The following is a 21556-nucleotide window of genomic DNA, read 5'->3' as shown; positions in this document are numbered from 1 at the left end:
CAGACAGACTCACAGACAGACTCACAGACTCACATAGATAGACACTAACACACAGACTCAAACAGATAGACACTAACACACAGACTCAAACACACACACAGACTCAAACACACACAAACAGACACTGCTGACACATGTGATTGGAATGTGAATCTCCGCTGTGTGAGTCACTGTGGGTTCAGGTCACTAGGAGCACTGAGTAATGGTGTCTACCAATGTGTGTGTCTGTGTGTCACCCTCTCTCTTCCTCCCTCCCTCCCTCCCTCCCTCCCTCCCTCCCTCCCTCTCCCTCTTTCTCTGTCTCATAATCAACTGTACATATCTATATCTAACTATGTATACATCTATCTATCTATATCGAAATCAGTATAACTCTGCATCAGCACCACAGTGGTAACCATGGCAATGGTCATCCCTCACCCCACCCCTCTTCAGGGATAAAGCAATGACTGCTCGTTCATTCAACTCTCAGCACTTTGTTACGCACACATAATCTTTAGACGCATGCATACTCACACACACACACACACACACACACACACACACACACACACACACACACACACACACACACACACACACACACACACACACACACACACACACACACACACACACACACACACACACACACACACACGTCTACACACTCTTTCTGCTGCAAAAGTGCTGCAAGTTCTATCCTTGTGTTTGGGATAAAGTGGTCTAATTTCTTTCTCATCATAGGCTGTTACCGCTGGTTACAGACAGATAGCGTCCAGAGCTAGCTCACAGTAGCATAGCTCTCCAGAGCTAGCTCACAGTGGCATAGCTCTCCAGAGCTAGCTCACAGTAGCGTCCAGAGCTAGCTCACAGTAGCATAGGTCTCTAGAGCTAGCTCACAGTAGCGTCCAGAGCAAGCGCACAGTAGCGTCCACAGCTAGCTCACAGTACCTTCCAGAGCTAGCTCACAGTAGCGTAACTCTCCAGAGTTAGCTCACAGTAGCGTCCAGAGCTAGCTTTCAGTAGAGCCAGAGCTAGCTCATAATCGAGTAGCACTCTCCCCTCTAGAGCTAGCTCTCAGTAGCATAGCGCTCTCCTCCACAGCTAGCTCTCAGTAGCATAGCGTTCCCCTCCACAGCAAGCTCACAGTTGCATAGCACACTGCTCTAGAGCTAGCTCACAGTAGCTTAGCGCTCCCCTCTAGAGCTAGTTCCTATAGCATAGTGCTCCGCTCTAGAGCTAGCTCCCTGTATCATAGCGCTCCAGAGCTACATGCAGTAGCTCTAGAGCTAGCCCACAGTAGCCTAGTGCTCCAGAGCTAATTCCCAGTAGTGTAGCGCTCCGGCACACTAACCAACTGAAGCAGAAGACGCTTACGCTATGTAATAAGCATCATATAGGCGATGGGGGGAGAGAGGCGGAGACAGCCTCGTCGCGGTGTAATGTCCGGGCCGGGGGGAGGGGGGGAGGGGGGGGGGGGCGGAGCTCTTGTATCAGCGATCCCTCGGTGCCAGTCAACACTTTTTATCTCCAGCGTTTATTCCTCAGCTGACGAGGCGATACGAGGGGGAGGGGGGATGGGGGAGGGAAAGGGGGAGACACGGGGATAAAAGTGCTGATGTCTTCCGGTCGACAGCGCTTGTCGCGGCCGTGATGGATTGGGGTTCGAGGCAGTGTGATTGGCCGGTTGTTTGTCACCTGAGCGGCGTTGGGGGGTGGGTGGGTGTGTGTGTGTGTGTGTGGGGGGGGGGGTGTGTGGGTTGGACCCGGGCCGTGGGAGGCGGCCTCGCGCCGGCCTCAGGTTGGGAGGCGGCCTCTAGGTGGCGTTTAGCTCACATCAGCGTCTCCACGCAGTGATTAATGGTCGGACCTGTTCCTCTGTACGGCTCAGACATCCAGGAAGTCTCAGACCCATCTCCACTACGCAGACAGAAAGCAGGCGGTAAGCAGCCGGTAAGGAGTGAGTAAGGTCAGTAACGTGGGACAGTCCAGTCACTGCAGTGTGTGTGAACACTGTATAAAGTCGGATCTCTTTGAGCTAAAGGTTCCTCTTCCTCAGTCTGAACTGCAGGTCGGATCAGGAGGAGGACTACAGTTCACTGCTGCCTTCTGATGGACATGCAGTACTTACATACCTACAACCATGCATAGACACACATAGACATAGACACACACACCAACGCACATACAGACACACGTATACACACACATATACACACTCACACACACACGCACACACACAGACATAGACACACAGACACACACAAACACACAAGAACGCACACGTATACACGCACACACACACATACACACACAAACACACACACAGAAATAGACACACAAACACACACACAAACACAAAAAAACACATATATACACCCACACACATTCACACACATACACACGCACACACACACACACACGCACACACACACACACACACATAGAAACATAAAGACACACAGAAATAGACAGACAGACACACACACACACACACACACACATATACACATAACATGTAAATACAGTGTGTATGTATATGTAAAGATGATGTCATGGGTCTGCATGTTTGATGCCCCCCCTCTTTACCCTCTTGCTTGGCGGTCCGCATTATGAATGAATGAGGGGCTGTCTGAGAGGGTTACTGTAGAGGTCCTGATGACCTCATCATGACCACACATGACCCACTTACTACCTCATACACACACACACACACACACACACACACACACACACACACACACACACACACACACACACACACACACACACACACACACACACACACACACACACACACACACATATATACACACAATCACACACATGCACAGCACATACACATACAGACTCAGACACATACACACACACACAAACGCGCGCACACACACTTATACAGACTCAGACACACACCACTTTGTCATTCCTGATGAGCAGAGACATGTTGTTTTAACGGTCGCCGCGACGCAGGGAACCGGTCTGACTAGCTAGGAGACACTAGCTATAGGAGATACTAGCTCTAGGAGACACTAGCTATAGGAGACACTAGCTCTAGGAGACACTAGCTATAGGAGACACTAGCTCTAGGTGACACTAGCTCTAGGAGACACTAGCTCTAGGAGACACTAGCTGTAGATGACACTAGCTCTAGGAGACACTAGCTGTCCGAGACACTAGCTGTGGAACACTAGCTGTAGGAGACACTAGCTCTAGGAGACACTAGCTGTAGGACACTAGCTTTAGGAGACACTAGCTGTAGGAGACACTAGCTGTAGGACACTAGATGTAGGAGACACTAGCTGTAGGAGACACTAGCTGTAGGACACTAGATGTAGGAGACACTAGCTGTAGGAGACACTGGCTGTAGGAGACACTAGCTCTAGGAGACACTAGATGTAGGAGACACTAGCTGTAGGAGACACTAGCTCTAGGAGACACTAGATGTAGGAGACTAGCTCTAGGAGACTGAGGTGTACAAGCTCTTAGATGTTTGAGATATTTTTCATTAGTGTGTTTTTGTTTTGTATATGCCTTGTGAGTGTGAGTGTGTGTAGTGTGTGTGTGTGTATTTGCTGTGACGCATGTGTGTGCATGCTGAGAGGTAATAGTGTGAGATTTATTCTCACACACACATGTACACACATCTCTGGATGAAGGCTGTCCAGGATTGAGGATGAGGAGGATGTGTTCAGAGTCCTCCTGTCGCTCTCAGGTGAGCTGATCCCACGAGCGGCTAGCGAAACACACACACCGACGTGCTCGCTCGTAAAAGAACACCTTGAAACCAGTTGAGCTTCTCTTCAGGGCGCTAATGACGCCTCTGCCCGTCTCTAAAGGAGGGGTTGGGGGCCCGTGTCCCTCAGTGTTTCAGACCAGGTGTTCACGCCCCTCTAAGGAGACACTGCGCCCCCGCCCCCCTCCCCTCACCTGTGTTTGTACCTCCTGGGCCGCTGCCGCGGTCCGCAGGGCCCTGTGACCCCCCCACCACTTCCCCCGCGCGGCCGCTATCGTACGCTAACACCGCGCCGCGGCATAACTCACAGGCAGCAGTCCCAGCGCTAAACGCTAGCCGCTAAACGCTATCCGCTAAACGCTAGCCGCTAGCGCTCCATCTCTCCTCCACGAGCCATTAGCTCAAGAATGTTCAACATAACCTCGCCGCCGCCGCCGCCAAATCAAATACCTCTCCAGTGTTTTACGGGCGCCGGCTGTCCCGTGGGGGGGCTCCGTTTTGGGGGGGCGTTCAGCGCGGGGGGGAGGCTCCGTCTGGGGGGGGGGCGTGTTGCTTCTGCCGGAACGCCTCGGGACCCGGGGCGAACCGCGGCCTGATTTACGGCGCCATTACCCGGCGTTCCTTCATGAGCGAGCAGCAGAGGGAGATAAGAGATGGATGCTCACGTCAGAGAGGGGATCTGGAGTCCCCTCCCCCCCCTGTCTCCCGCCCCAGGCGTCCAATCAGACAGCAGGAGGCCGCTGGTTATGCCACAGCGAGGGTGAGCTGGAGGTGGACTGGGGGGGTGTGGGTGTAGGTGGAGGGGGGTTTTGGTCAAACACAAAATAAAGACAAGGGTGTAGTCCTGGGACCTGGAGCACGAGCAGCCCCAACAAGTCTGGCCCTAGGTGCTCAGGGGCCACCCTGGGCCCTCAGGAGACCATGTGACCAGGCTACAGGGAGTCTAACACTCTGGTCCACATTCTGGTCCACGATGTGGACCAGAATATACCATACATGGACTACACTGGTCTGTAGGTATGTATGTGTTTCAAAGTTCTGTGGTTCAAAGCTTGGTTAATCTCCATCTTCCTCCCTTCTTCTTCCTCCCCTCGTCTTCCTCACCTCGTTTTTCTCATCTTCGTCTTCCTCACCTCGTCTTCCCCACAGCGTCCTTTAGTGTGAGTATCGTCTCTTAGAGAGAGTCTTAATCGCTGTGGAGATAGACGTGGTATCGCGGAGCCAACTGTCGGATAATAAAAGGATTTGAATCATTATGTTGAGACGCTATTATGGAAATAGGACTCCCCAAGATATTAATTTCCAAGGCGAACTTTGTTCTTTGGTGGCACTTGTCGTTTCGCTAATTAAGCTAATTCTGTCACAGATTCGGAGGCCCATCGTCCTCCATTGATGTTCTGCCAATCCAATTACGTCTTCAAATCCATCTTTACACTGCTTCCCTCAAATGGTGGCCCTTGTTTTCTCCAAACAAGGATCCTCTGCCGATGGCGACGGTCCAGATTCAGTGACTAGCTTAGCGTATCTTAGCATAGCTTATTTGTGCTTAGCCTGGTGTAGCTTAGCCGCGAAGCTCACCGTAAGGGAGGTCCTTCCTCTCTGCGTCTTGATTGGCTGCCTGTCATGGCAGATGTCCTTCTACGAATAAATAATGCATTGCTTCAGAAAGTTGTTTTCAATATCGTCATGTATGATGGTGGGACACTTTGACGAGCTATTTTAAAACATAAACGTGTTGATGATGAGGGCGGCATGTGGCTCAGGAGGTAGAGCGGGTTGGCTGGTAACCAGGAGGATGCTAGTTCGATCCCCAGCTCCTCCTAGCGAGTGTCGAGGTGTCCCTGAGCAAGACGCCTCACCCTGACTGCTCCTGACGAGCTGGCTGTCGCCCTGAGGGGTCGACTCCGCCGTGAATGTGTGAAGGAATGGGTGAATGTTGAAAGCAGTAATGTTAAGCACTCTGAGTGGCCACCCTTGAAGTGTGTAGTGTGTAGCGTAACCAACGGCAACATCCTGTGTGTACGTAGAGACCCAGGGTTTCGCTACGCGAGTGACGTACCGACACCGGTGACGTAGAAAGGTTGTAGTCTTTGTCAGTGGAGGTTGTAGCTATGTGGTCATAGTTACACACACACACACACACACACAGGACCCATGGCGTGTGTGTGTGTGTGTGTGTGTGTGTGTGTGTGTGTGTGTGTGTGTGTGTGTGTGTGTGTGTGTGTGTGTGTGTGTGTGTGTGTGTGTGTGTGTGTGTGTGTGTAAGCTGGACACCAGACAGTCGTAGTTTAACTCCACCTTCAGGGTGGAGGTCTGCTTCAAGCTGTTTGCTGGAGAAGCACCTGACCGGCTCAGCATGACATCATTATGTACACAGCCTGCACACACACACACACACACACACACACACACACACACACACACACACACACACACACACACACACACACACACACACACACACACACACACACACACACACACACACACACACACACACACACACACACACACACACATGCTAGCCAGCAAGCACGCAAACTTGGGAATACTCACATCTTTAGAAATTTTTAAGCACACATACACACACTTACACGTTCACGTACAAGAGAGGGAGAGAGAGGGGAGAGAGGTGGAGAGAGAGGGGGGGGAGAGGGAGGGGGAGTGAATGCACAAGGACATTTATAAAGCTACAATAACAACAACAGTTGGTCAAAAATTCATATCTTGTTTCATTGTTTTGCTTTTTCACCTTCAAACATAATGGAATGGCACTGACACACACACACATACACACATAGCTCACACACACACATGCACACACACACACACACACACACACACACACACACACACACACACACACACACACACACACACACACACACACACACACACACACACACACACACACACACACACACAAGAACAGCCTCTCCTTGAGGCTCTGTTGGACGTCAGACTCCTCCGGATGGTGTGGAATCCATCCCATAATTCCCTGTTTGGTTCACAGCGTCGTGTACTGCAGACCAGCAGCACAGTGCTCAGAGAGGGCATGGCTCCAAGAGGGCGTGGCTCCAGGAGGGCGTGGCTCCAGGAGGGCATGGCTCAGCGAGGGCATGGCTTTGAGGGGGACCTTCATCTCAGGGCCTGAACGGGTCATGAGGACCCCCCCCCCCCCCTCCTCCCACAGCCCACACCCCTCTTGCACACTCATTGTATGTTGTACGTTCTGGCACTTAACAGTAGTACTTAGCATCGCGTAGCAGCTTATCCTAGCTATCTTTAGTACTTAGCATTGTGTAGCATCTTATCCTAGCTATCTTTGTAGTATACGGGAAATGGGTTAACCTAGTGATTGTTAGTGCTTGATACATGGTTCTATGAACATCCTTACGGTACCGACAGCGATATATTGTTGTTTCTCTTTCTTCCGAAAAATGTACTTGTTGTAAGTCGCTTTGGATAACGGCATCTGCTCAACGCCCTGAATAAAAATGAAAATATTGGCAGCGCCCTAAGCTAGCTGCTCTCATGCAGAGCTACTGTTAGAGAGTGCTCCGTAGGGGATGAACTTTGACCTTGTTTCCTATGCTGATACCTCTAAAGCATTTATGGGCTAGGGAAGGTCACCGCACCTCAGACGGTCCCCGGGCTCCTCTAAACCCTCAACGCATTCAGGAGTCATAAACCCGATCAGGGGACCCGTAATCAACCCGGACGCCAGGAGCACACCTGAACGTGCTAAGGCAAACATTCTAGGTACCCACCTACCTCCATGCTCAATACCCTGATGGCTAAGTACTTGAATGTGATTCAATATGCTAACCTGCTTTAGTCTAAGTACCCTCTCCTTAAGATGTAGCCTCAGAGGCTAAGTAGCCTAAGATGCTAAGTAGCCTAACATTCCCTGGTAGGGTTTAACCCCAGAACCTTTGAGCTGTTAGCAAAAGTCTTTGCGAACAGCTGGCTGTACTCTGTAACACCTGGTATCGGACAAAGAAGGTTGTAGTCTTTAGAAGAGAGGTTTTAGTCTTTACAGTGGAGGTTGTAGTCTTTAGATGGGAGGTTGTAGTCTTTAGATGGGAGGTTGTAGTATTTGTGAGTGGAGGTTGTAGTCTTTAGAGTGGAGGTTGTAAGATAAGAGTGGAGGTGGTAGTCTTTAGACTGGAGGTTGTAGTCTTTGTGAGTGGAGGGTGTAGTCTTAAGATTGGAGGTTGTATTTCCTAAAACACACTTATTATTTGACCTTGACCGTCCCTCCCGCATCCAGCGATGAATGAACTCCGCCTCGACAAACACCATGACAACCCCAATGATGCTCATATTTGACTCCTTTGGTTAGTCTGTTGCTAAGACAACTGAGTTTTCTCCATAATTAGGATGGGTGACAGATATTGTCAATTAAACTGCACCCAGAAAGAGTTGCTTTTGCATATTTATTTAGTGTGTGTGTATGTGTGTGTGTTTGTGTGTATGTGTGTATGTGTGTGCCCCTATGATGTTTTTATGTCTGTGTTTAGTGTGTGTGTGTGTGTGTGTGTGTGTGTGTGTGCGTGTGCGTGTGTGTGTGGATGTGGTTGCCCCTATGTTTATGAGTGTGTTTTGGGTGTGTGCATAGTTGCAATGTTTGGCAGGCACCTTGGTGGGTGTGTTGTGTGTGAGGGGGTGTATGTGCTTGTGTGGATTTGGCAAGCGCTGTGTGTGTGTGTGTGTTTGTGCACTTCTGTCTGTGTACGTGTGTTTGGTAGACAGCTTTAATACCTTGCTTCTATGATGCTCATTATGAATAAAAACAGGGATTAAAATAACATTCTGTTTGAGTCGTTAACTCTTAGCAGCAACACCTTTGCACTCCGCTAACTCATTAACAAAATGCTCATTTGAATTGCAGATTACAATAATTCTATATTTCAGATGGGAATGTTTCAAATTGGAATTTTTCACTTGAGGATGTTTGGCTGAAAATGTTCCAGATGGGAATAATCAAGGGGGAAAGTTTCAGAAGGGAATCATCCGCTCATTCAGATTTATTGTAGCAACTTCATGCTTCAACGGACAACGTGCTGAGGAACATAAACACTCACTCTATCACTCACACACAAACACATACATACACACACAGGCACAAACACAGACACACACACACACACACACAATCCACACACACGCACATACACACACAGGCACATACCCCCACACACACACACACACACACGCACACACACACACACACACACACACACACACACACACACACACACACACACACACACACACACACACACACACACACACACACACACACACACACACACACACACACACACACACACACACACACTCTTTCTTACCTGTCTTTTGACACACAAAACTTGTCATCTACGAACAAACGCAGAGGAACAGAAAGGAGTGTGTGTGTGCCTGTGTGTGTGTCTGTGTGTGTGCGCCTGTCTGTGTCTGTGTGTGTGTGTTTGCCTGTCTGTGTGAGTGTTCCTGTGTGTGTGCCTGTGTGTGTCGTCCTGTTCCTCTGACAGCCCTGTGGTGTCTTGAATGTTTTGCAGCTTAAAGCCGATCCCCACACCTCGTTCCTCTCATCCCCTGATTGGTAAACACAGCAGTGCCCGGGAGCCAATCAGAACACGTCTGATTGGTTTCAAACCCGCCGCTGTCAGTCCGGGGCGGAGCGGAGAACGCTCATCACGTGCGCGCTCACATGCACCTTTAGTTCAGTGTCAACAACCCGGCCTCGGATTAGCCGGTAGGAACAGGGCAATAAAAACCCTGTTGTGTTTACACACGACCACGAGCTGCTGGAGCTCATGCACACTCTGACACGCAGGCACGCGCACGCACGCATGCACGCACACACGCACATACAAGCACGCACACGCACATACGCACACACATGCATGCACACACACACACACACACGCAAAAACCCAAACCCACACACTCTTTCTGCTGCAAAAGTATTGCTTTTTATTTCCTTGTGTTTTGGGATGGAACGGTCAAATTAGTCTCTCTGGTTACTGGCGGCTACCGTTGGTTTCCGCCGGTTACCGCTGGTTACAGCAGTAACCAGTTGCTTTCATCCACTAGCAGCGTTAACCAGCTCACTAGTCAACTAACCATTTAACCAGCTATCTATTCAACCCTAAAAAAAACAAGTTAGTGGTGTATGTGTCTGACATGTGTCGATGTGAGGGGGTCAGATGTAGTGTGTGTGTGACAGGGTGTCTCTGTGTTTGTGTGAAATTATGTGTTTGTGTGATAGTGTGTGTGTGTGTGTGTGTGTGTGTATATGGAATGACACAGTGTGAGTGTGTGTTTGTGTGTGAGTCTTAGCGTGTGAGTGTGACTGTTTGTCTGTGTGTGTGTGTGTTTTACAATGTGTCTCCGTTTGTGTGGAAAAGTGTGTGTGACAGTATGTGTGTTTGTGTGTCTGTGACACAGTCTGTATGTGTGTGTGTGTGTGTGTGTGTGTATGTTTCTTTATGCAGTATGTATCTTTGCTTGCTTCTGTGTCTTGTGTGTGTGTGTGCATATGTTTGCATGATGGTTTATGTGTGTTGTTGTGTGTGTTGTGGGCATAAAACGACCCTGGGAAATGTCATAATTTACTGTCCCACAGACGGCCAACAGAATGATACAGAATTAATATAATAATTAATATACATCAAATAAATCTTCATTGAATGTATCCGCCACCACCAGTGTGGTTTTATTTTGTAAGCTTGCACCAATAACATTGTTAGGTGATCTGTCTTATCTGACCTGTCAACAACAGGTGACAGCCAGGATCAACAGCAGCTTAACTATACGCTGAGCTCAACGGAACCACTGCGTCTGCGCGGTAACCACGGTCTCATCGCTCTGAGAACCCACGACCTCATTGCTATCAGAAACTATGACGTCATTGTTCCGAGAACCCATGAAATCATCACTCTCAGAGCACATGCAAAAACACTCACACTTCCACTCAAACACACACACACACACACACACACACACACACACACACACACACACACACACACACACACACACACACACACACACACACACCCTGCCCCCCCCTTAACAGAGAGGACTCCCTGAGGTGTGTTGCTCGTTCTCAGGTGCCTGCGGCCCAACAGCAAAACCAAATGCCAGCGCCCCGCCGGCAGACCTAGCCCTAACCCTCACATGGCGGGTCAAAGGTCACGGCACTTGGGGAATGGAGTCATTTATTTATAGTGAAGATGTAAGGTCGATATGTCATTTATTTATATTTTATATGGTATATGTAAGGACAATATATATTTTATTTATATTTTGTATGAAAGGCCATTATATCATTTATTAATCTTTAGATTATATATAGGCCTATAGGGCTTATACATTCTTACCACAAGCAAGGGGGTAGATTTGGGTGGGGACCAGGGGACGTGTCCCCACCAATATTCATGTTGAAACGAAAGAAAAGCGCCTCATGCGGTACACAAAGGTTTAAATTCCCACTTCAGTGCCGCCTCCCAACATACGTCTTCCTTTCTACACTGCCTAGCCGGTTTGGTCGCGGCTTCTTGTAAGGAAAGTTCCTCTGCGTCTTTTTCGTATATCGCATCATCTCTCCCCGTCTTCGTTTAATGCGCCTCCATCACCTTCTCTCCCATGATGGTCAGCAGCTGGCGGAATTCACGGTCTTATCTGGTTATCACTGGTTATCACTTGCTTGCTACATCCTATATAATCCAGATAACCCAACAGACACACGCACACACACACGCACAACCAGGTCACTATTCAGCGCATGAATTTGAGGAAAATAGTGAAATGGCAATTATAAAAACAACAATAGTATGCTCTACAATAGTATTGCATAGACTTCAATAGAATGAACACATGCCCATCTCCAGCTAGAACTACTCATGTTGATATCGCTGTGTTGTCTCTGTCTAGACAACGCAGCCAGCAACACCTCAACACCCTATAAGTAGTCGCAATTGAAATGACGAAAATAATATACAAATAAATACATAAACCACAGACACTTTATTCTCTTGATTTTGTGAGTTTATTTTCTGTCTCTTTCCTGAAGTTCTTATCTCACATGTTTTTGTTTGCTAGCTAGCCTCTGTGTTGCTAGCTAGCCTCAGGAGCGTACCTATGTTCCCCGGGTCCTATGTTCCCCGGGTCCTATGTTCCCCGCTTTGTACGTGACCGGGGAACAAATCATTTTTTTGTAGGATGGTAGGGAGAAGTTCCGCCTTTTTTTGGCTCTGATTCGCCTTTGATTGGTTAGAATGGTTCTCCTCCGATTGGTTAGGGTTAGGGTTAGGTTTAAGGTTAACCCTCACCCTAACCCTAACCATAACCCTATACCTGACCCTAACCCTTTGCACCCGGGGAACATAGGACCTGGGGAACATAGGGATGACCCCCTAGCCTCTGTGTTGCTAGCTAGCAGTGCTACTGCGTCGGTGTTGCTATTGAGAACCACTTTGTAACACAAGACACCCTCGTGTGAAATGCTGTTGCCATAACAGAGCGCTAGAAACAACCTACCTACGCACCGGTGGCTAGTCCACCGCTAAACGAACATAAACAGAGAATAATCTCCACTCAGCGTTCAGAGGCTGACTCTTACGTTGGATGATCAAACGCCGGTGTCTCTACCGAGCCTGAGCACATGGCCGCCAAGAGACTCAAATAGAGCAAAGAGAAAATAAAACTCAAAAACAGATCGGTGTGAGTTTAGGGAGATTGGTCTGAATAAGTAGGAGCTTAAAAAAGTAGTGAACGAACGCACAAAAAGAAACATTGTTATAATATTAAATGGCTCGGATTAGTAAAATGCCAAAATAAATTGTTAAAATCTGGAAACCGATATAACAGTATGAACCTATTAAATGCTGTCTGTTAACTTAGGCAGTTCAGCTGGTAATCAGTGTTAACTTTTAACTGTCCCTCAACTGTGAGCTAAAGAAAGGACCTTTCTGAAAGTGAAGCACGTATATGATGTTCCTCACAGTTTCATCCGAGGGCTCTCAGATAATTAACCAGCTCTTGTTGATTCACAATTCACCTCCAGGATATTCCAGGAAATGAACGATTCCAGGAAATGAATGATACATGAATACAAATATTAAAATAAATAAATGAGTAAGATATGTTCACATGGAAAAGTAAATTTCCGATCAAATAAAGAGTTATTTAGTAAAAATGTAATTCCAAAGATAGATATGTGTATATATGTTTGTATGTGTGTAAATGTGTGTATAGGTGTGAATGAGTTAGTATATGTGTGGATGCGTGTGTATGTGTATGTTGGTATGTGTAAATGTGTATACATGTGGATGAGTGTGTATATGTTTGTACAAGTGTAAATGTGTGGATGAGTGTGTACATGTGTGTATAAGGGTATATGTGTGTATGTGTATTTGTGTGGATGAGTGTGTATACGTGTGTATGTGTGTATACTTTTGTATGTGTGTATGTGTGCGTATACGTGTATGTGTGTATACCTGTGTGTCTGTGTGTATACGTGTGTGTATGTTTGTATACGTGTGATTTGTCATGTGGGTTGTGGATTGACGATGACTTTAAACTTTTTAAAAACAGGAAAACTTTGTGTTTCCACCAAAACAATGAAAAATAAAATGAAAAATGGAACAATGGAGGCTGGAAAGCAGTTTGGATTTATTTGGATGGTTCTGCTAAAGGTTGAGAGTAGCTTGAAGCCTTCCGCTGTGTGTGTGTGTGTGTGTGTGTGTGTGTGTGTGTGTGTGTGTGTGTGTGTGTGTGTGTGTGTGTGTGTGTGTGTGTGTGTGTGTGTGTGTGTGTGAGAGAGAGAGAGTGCGTTTGCACCACTTTCTACATTCCCTTGTGGAGTCACTCTGTAGATTTCTCTCTCCCCCCTCGCTTCCTCCCCCCTCCTCACCCCGGTTCACTCTTCTTGCCAATTAGCCGACAGTTGTTTTGTGATTCCGTTTCAAACCCCCTCAACTCCCCCAAAACTGAGAGAGAGAGAGAGAGAGAGAGAGAGAGAGAGAGAGAGAGAGAGAGAGAGAGAGAGAGAGAGAGAGAGAGAGAGAGAGAGAGAGAGAGAGAGAGAGAGAGAGAGAGAGAGAGAGAGAGAGAGAGAGAGAGAGAGAGAGAGAGAGAGAGAGAGAGAGCTTATCTGTGAGGCAGGGAATCAACATACAAACACTCATACAATGGATGACACACACACACAGAATCACACACACACACACACTCCTCTCCTGAGGTTTCTCTCGAAGCTGAAGATGAGAAGAACAACGCGGACCCGGCGGCCATGTTGGAGGCGGTGGGCGGCCATGTTGGCTTTGCGGGCTGTCCGCAGGGTCCCAGGGCTCTGCAGAGAGACAGACAGACAGGCAGGCGGACAGGCTACAATCTCCAGGCTCCAGGCTCAAGGCTGCCGCCTCATCACTTCCTCCGGCTGCTGCAGAAGCAGAACAGAAAAGCAGAACCCGGTCCGGTGGAGTCAGCGCTCCGGTTCCTTCTCTTACTGACCGAGGTTGAAGTTAACCAACACTGAGTCATCACACTGAGCTGACAGACACGCAGACAGACAAGCAGACAGACAGGGTGGTGTGTGAGTGCCTTGCTCATAATGACAGGGAATAGAACCTCTTACCCCAGCTGTGTGAGTGCCTGGCTTGTAAGGGACCAGGACCTGTTCTTCTGCAGAGTAATTAAAGAGCAGTCGGGGCATCACCACCGCAGGGGGGGGGGGGGGTGTCCCCCAGGGCGGAGGGGCCCGCCCTCCATCACACTGGGGCCCCGTCCCCCTCGCTGGGGGACAGGGCCCCCGGAAGGGGACGGGGCCCCAGTGTGATGGGTTTGCCTTAAGGGGACAGCTCTCGTATGTGAGGAAATGTATGTATACTATGTAGGTAGTATGTGTGTGTTGGAGTGTGGCTTTGATCGATGGCAGTGTCTCTGTCGCTCGCTCTCTCTCTCTCTCTCTCTCTCTCTCTCTCTCTCTCTCTCTCTCTCTCTCTCTCTCTCTCTCGCTCGCAATCTCTCTTTGTCGCTCTCTTGCTCTCTCTCTCGCTCGCAATCTCTCTTTGTCGCTCTCTTGCTCTCTCTTGCTCTCTCGCTCTCTCTCTCATTTCTTTTTCCAACATCTATTTTCCTCTCCCGCTCTCCCACACACACTAATGTGTAACATACAGTAGTATAATGTACTGTACTGTAGTATAATGTGCTATAGTAGAATGTACTGTAGTATAATGTGCTATAGTATAATGTACTGTAGTACAATTTGATATAGTATAATGTGCTGTATAATGTGCTATAGTATAATGTACTGTAGTACAATGTGATATAGTATAATGTACTGTAGTATAATGTGCTATAGTATAATGTACTGTGGTAGAACGTGATATAGTATAATGTAATGTGGTAGTATGTGATATAGTATAATGTACTGTAGTACAATGTGATATAGTATAATGTACTGTGGTAGTATTTGATATAGTATAATGTACTGTGGTAGAACGTGATATAGTATAATGTAATGTGGTAGTATGTGATATAGTATAATGTACTGTGGTAGAACGTGATATAGTATAATGTAATATGGTAGTATGTGATATAGTATAATGTACTGTGGTAGTATGTGATATAGTATAATGTACTGTGGTAGTATGTGATATATTATAATGTACTGTGGTAGTATGTGATATAGTATAATGTACTGTGGTAGTATGTGATATATTATAATGTACTGTGGTAGAACGTGATATAGTATAATGTACTGTGGTAGTATGTGATATAGTATAATGTACTGTGGTAGTATGTGATTTAGTATAATGTACTGTGGTAGTATGTGATTTAGTATAATGTATTGTGGTAGTATGTGATATAGTATAATGTACTGTGGTAGTATGTGATATAGTATAATGTACTGTGGTAGAATGTGATATAATGAATAGTGAGTATAATGAATGTACTGCAGTGTTTTTGTAATCATGTTTAGTTTATATCTGAGTCTGTGTGTGTTCCTCTGTGCCTTTGTTTTTTATATTTGTGTTTGGGCCAGGAGGTTTATTGTGTGTGTGTGTGTGTGTGTGTGTGTGTGTGTGTGTCTGTGTGTGTGCCTGTGCATCTGTGTGTGTGTGTGTGTGTGTGCCTGTGTGTGTGTGTGTGCGTGTGCATCTGTGTGTGTCCGTGTGCGTGTGCATCTGTGTGTGTGCGAATGAGTGTGTGTCTGTGTGTGCGAGCGTGTATGTCTATGTGTGTATGTCTGTGTGTGTGTGTGTGTGTGTGCGTCTTTGTGTGTGTTTGTGTGTGCGTCCAGACCAGGAGGAACCAGAGAGAGTCTTGTTGTCATGGCGACAGGTGCATTCACAAACAGCCTTGAGGGAAGAGGTGTGTGGGAGTGTGTCTGTGTGTGTGGAGGTATGTGTGTTTCTCAGTGTTTGTGTGTCTTTGTGTGTGGTGTGTGTGATTGTGTGTGTGTGTGTGAGAGTGTGTTTATGTGTAAACATAAGCGATCTTTTCTCTGTGTTTGTGTCCAGCTCCTTCTCTCCAGACGGTTCTTTGTTTAAAAAGTATGAATCCAGGTGTCAAACGAAATACATATTTATTATAAACTCTCAACGCGAGATCTAAGACGGAACACAGGAGCATTAAGATTCAGTCAGAGCTGAGGAACGGTTCCTCTTAGACCAGCTCCGTGATGCTCTCAGAGATGACTGTGTGGTTCTCCGCTCATTGAAACATTATTTATAATCCGGTCTGACTGGGCGACGTTGGAACCTGAAGACTCACTTGTTCTCCTTCAGATAGATCATATTTGAGGTCATATTCCGCAGCCGGTATTATGAATATAAAACCAGACGCTCAGACACGCCGTCGGTGGCGCAGCTCAGTTTAAAAAAACAAGAACGTCTAAAACGAGATGAGAAGATAGATGCTGTACTCAAATACTTTTGTTTTGAGGAGGAAAGTGTCTGAATGTTTCGGTGAACATCTGTCAAACAGCTGTCTGATGTCTGTCTTATGGAATATTCCCTTCTTTGGTTTCTCTGAATAGAAATGTTCCGATTTGTTTGGACGACGCTAGACACGTCATTGACTCATTTGTCCTGTGATGACGATGAGTCTGATGTTCTGATCGGCTGAAGACCTCATCCCAAAGACTGAACCCCAGCGTCCGTCTCAGAGATTCAAACGTGAGACAGAATGTCAGCGATGGCGTCCCAAGATGTTTTAAACGTTTTTTATAGTCATTCAGTGTCTAGCTGTAGTCGTCTAATATATGAGCTGGGCTCTTTAAAACTGTTTCTAGAAGACTGAGGTCTGAAGACCTTCTTCAAGTCAGTGTCTAGACGTAGGGGAGAGAGAGCGATGGGGGGAAAGAGAGAGAGACAGAGGGATGAGGGGGAGAGAGAGAAAGGGCGGAGGGAGAGAGAGTGACAGGGGGAGGGAGAGAGAGAGACAAAGGGGTAGAGAGAGAGAGAGCAGAGGGGGGGGGGAGTAAGCAGAGGGAGTGAGTGCAGGAGAGGAATGATAGAGAGAGAGGAGAGAGAGAGAGTCTCTTCCCACAGAGTTCAGAGTGCAACAGAGAGATAATGGCCTCCATTTTATCAGCCAGTGTTAGTAATGAGCTTGTTCATCACGGACAGGAGGAGTGGGCTGGAGGACCCGGGGGGAGCACCGAGGAATGCCCATCTATCAGACTCCAATTCCAGCCGCTGTCTGCCGCTACGCCTCCCCTCACCAGACCCCCAGACCACCTCTTCATCACTGTCTGGCTGAGCCATCCCGTCTTCTGCTCGACGCACCCACCCTCTCTGCTCTAGGAAGAGGCAACACACACCGTACTGTGGTGTAGTGGGAGGGGATTCACCTCCCTACTGTAATGTGTGGAGATTATTCATGTCCAAACCATACTCTATGGTAGGAACTATAGATTATTCACCTACAAACAATACTCTCATGTTGGAACTGTGGAGATTATAACCCTACAAACCATACTCTAATGTATGGGGATTATTAATCTATAAACCAAACTCTAATGTAGGAACTATAGATGATCAACCTACAGTACATACTCTAATGTATGGAGATTATTAATCTATAAACCAAACTCTAATGTAGGACGATATATGATCACCTATAAACATTCTCTAATGTATGGAGATTATTAATCTATAAACCAAACTCTAATGTAGGAACTATAGATGATCAACCTATAAACCATACTCTAATGTATGGGGATTATTAATCTATAAACCAAACTCTAATGTAGGAACTAAAGTATATCAACCTAAGATAACATACTCTAATGGTATGGGGATTATTATCATATAAACCAAACTCTAATGTAGGAACTATAGATGATCAACCTACAGTACATTCTCTAATGTATGGAGATTATTAATCTATAAACCATACTCTAATGAAGGAACTATCGATTATTAACCCACATGCAATACTCTAATGTAGGAGGAACTATGAGGTTATTAATGTAAAACCATATTCTAATTTAGGAACTATAGAGATGATTATCTAACTATCACTATAAACCTTTGCCACTCGAATAAATGAAATATATTCTGTTTATTTACCTCTCAACCCATTCCTTTCACTTCAAACAAATGCGTCAGGTATACAGATCCACTGATTTATATTGGTATTAATATTTCATAAACATCATATCATGCCCTGACGTCCTCTTCAACAGCATCAAAGCAGCCAGTAGAATTCTGTACTATAACGATCATACAATGCTAATTAGTCATGTTTCAGACAGAGAGGAGAGGTATGAATTAGGTTACGGCCCAATCCCATTCATACCCTTTAACCCTCCCCCTTGTTTTGAAGGGGTAAGGGGAAGGGGGAAGGGGTAAGGGGAAGGCGTAAGGGGTAGGAATGGGATTGGGCCTAGAGACCAATCCCATTTCAACCCCTTACCCCTTCAAAACAAGGGGGAGGGGTAAGGGGAAGGAGGAAGGGGTAGAAATGGGATTGGGCCTAAATATAGATGATCAGATTCCTGAGGTTCCTCATACTGATCAGTGTGTTCCCCCTCTAGGCTTAGAGTCTTATCACCCTCAGCCTCGCACTGGATTTCATTTTATTATATTTAATAAGGAGTTTAGTAATGACTACATGAACGTGAACGACCGAATATCTCATATATTTCTGTTACTTTTGAGAAGACTTCTTCCGTTGTTGTTGAAGCATTCAGGAGCAGGTAGGGGTCAGAGGTCATCTCACACTAGATGACCTGCAGGTAAACCAAAGACGCTGGGGATCGAACCCAGAACCTTTTGACTCACCACTACAATATTCTCCGCCCTCTGCTCTGCTGATAAAACAAGAGCGGAGTGTCAGAGTAAACCTGCATGTTCCCAAATATGTTATCTTTCTTTATAATCTATACTAATAAATAAAGTATTGTGGCATATTATAATCTCTAACTATACTATTATGAATAACGTATAGTGGACTAAGAACTAATAATATATTATCTTTTTTTATGTCTATATTTTCTATACTAATAACATATTGTGTCGTATAATAATCTAACTATACTATTTTGAATGACGTATAGTGGACTAAGAACTAATAATATATAATCTTTCTTTATAATCTATAATCAACAGTATAGTACAGCCGCCCTTTTGTTAGAAACCTCAGAGTTATTTTTAAAAATGATTTTAAATTTGACAAGCAAATAAGCTCAGTTGTCAAGGCAAGCCTTATCTCCCTCCAAAGGACTTTGAGAGAGTCATTCACTTGTTTATTATGTCCCATTTAGATTACTGCAATTCTCTCTATTTTGGTGTGGACCAATGTCTGCTCAGTTGCCTGCAGCTGGTACAAAATGCTGCTGCACGTCTGCTTACTGGGAAAAGGCGATATGACCACATTACCGGCCTCTCTTCACTGGCTTCCTGTGGTTTTTAGAATCAAGTTCAAAATTATGTTGTTTGCTTTTAAATCTTTACATGGGCTGGCACCTCAATATATGTCAGAGTTGCCCTGCATTCATGCTCCAGTTAGAGAATTACGGTCAACTCGGCTGGTGCTGCTGGATGTACCTAGGTGCAGACTAAAGACAAAAGGTGACAGAGCCTCAGTCTTCCCCTGAGTCTGAGAGCTGCCCAGTCTATTGACCAGTTTGAAACGCTACTAAAGACTCACTTTTTTGCATTGGCCTTTAACACAAATTAAGCTTTTTTTGTTTTTGCTTTGTTGTTGTTTTTGCTGTTGTTGTGTATCTTGGGCTATTTGTTGTTTTTCTTTGTATTTTTCTACAACACTTTGGTCAACTATTGTTGTTTTCAAATGTGCTATATAAATAAACTTGACTTGACTAATAATAACGTATTTTGGCGTATAATAATCTATAACTATACTATTACGAATAACGTATAGTGGACTAAGAACTAATAATATATTATCTTTCTTCATAATCGATACTAATAAATAACGTATTGTGGCATATAATAATCTATAACTATGCTTTTTTGAATAACGTAGAGTGTACTAAGAACTAATAATATATTATCTTTCTTCATAATCTATACTAATAAATAACGTATTGTGGCATATAATAATCTATAACTATGCTTTTTTGAATAACGTAGAGTGTACTAAGAACTAATAATATATTATCTTTCTTCATAATCGAATCTATACTAATTAATTAATAATGTATAGTGGTGTATAATAATCTATAACATACTAGTATGAATAATGTATAATATATTATCTTCTCTATAATATATAACTATTCTATTATCATCTCATTGCAGCACATGACAACATATTGTTTGAACGGAGCTCATAATGTAGAGGCTTCAGGACTGTTCTGGCTGACCAGCCTGCTCACACGTGGTCTGGCTGCTACGGTAAATATTTAGATCTTCTGATCTGAATCTTTACCCACAATGTCTAATATTAGTTTGGTTCAGGTTCTCAGTTCTCTAAATCGGGCCAATCACGTCGCTGGACCGATAGTTCCTCCTCAGATGTTATTGATGTTGATCGTTGCTGATCAATACGTTTCGGACTAGGAGGTGAAGTAGTACTGTATATTAGGGGTGTAAATAACAATAGATGTATTCGTATTGAACCGAATTGGTACGGATGTCACGGTTCGTTGCATGGATTTACACGGAGAATACAGGGTATAAAATTAAATAAAACTGGTGTGCGATTAATTATTATATAATGCCAAACTAATATTATTACGCAAGTTCTTCAGGGACAACTGGCACATTTCCACCGGAGGGTGCGGGTCGGTTCAGTTCGCTAATGCCGCGTTTCCACTGCAGGGTGCTGTACGGTTCGGTTCGCAAAGGTGATTGCGTTTCCACCGCCAAAAGTGGGCGTGACCCGGACTGAGCCGTACTCGTTTTGCCCTCGTTTTCAGTACTCCTCCGTTGGGGTACTGAAAACGAGACGAGACGCCTGAAGGGGTACCGGAAAATTCGAGCTACACACCCCCTCCGTGATTGGTCGACAGAACCGTCACTTCCGGGCGACGTGGGGATAAAAACTAACAAACAGCAGCCTCGAGGTATTATCTTTACAATGATCATGTCGCGTAAAACGCTTGCTTTGGCGAACAAGGAGGTGGAGACGTTCCTCTGCATTCTTGGGGAGGAGGACGTTGGTTACGATGTTTACGTAGCTGCCGCGGCGATCGACATCCGGCCTACCTTAAAGGGTACTGTCGACGGTGGAAACGCAACCTCGGAACTGAGCTGGGCTATACCGCCCCCTCCCTCCCGGACTGAGGCGAACCGAACCGTACCGCACCCTGCAGTGGAAACGCGGCATAAGGTGCGGCACGGATGGCGTTTC

At 45.9% G+C, this 21556-nt stretch overlaps 1 protein-coding gene across 1 annotated transcript in view; it reads left to right on the top strand.

Moving 5' to 3' along the window:
• LOC130387257 (glutamine-rich protein 2-like) overlaps positions 1–6869 on the top strand; it is a 39988-nt gene extending 33119 nt beyond the window's left edge. The window contains exons 3-4 of the mRNA XM_056596276.1: positions 4430–4507; positions 6729–6869. Of these exons, the coding sequence (XP_056452251.1) occupies positions 4430–4507; positions 6729–6869 (219 nt within the window). The remainder of the gene's footprint in view (positions 1–4429; positions 4508–6728) is intronic.
• The last annotated feature ends 14687 nt before the right edge of the window (positions 6870–21556 follow it).

This window comes from Gadus chalcogrammus, chromosome 8 (genome assembly GCF_026213295.1).
Source record: "Gadus chalcogrammus isolate NIFS_2021 chromosome 8, NIFS_Gcha_1.0, whole genome shotgun sequence".
NCBI lineage: Eukaryota > Metazoa > Chordata > Actinopteri > Gadiformes > Gadidae > Gadus > Gadus chalcogrammus.
This window is presented reverse-complemented; position numbering and strand designations above follow the sequence as displayed.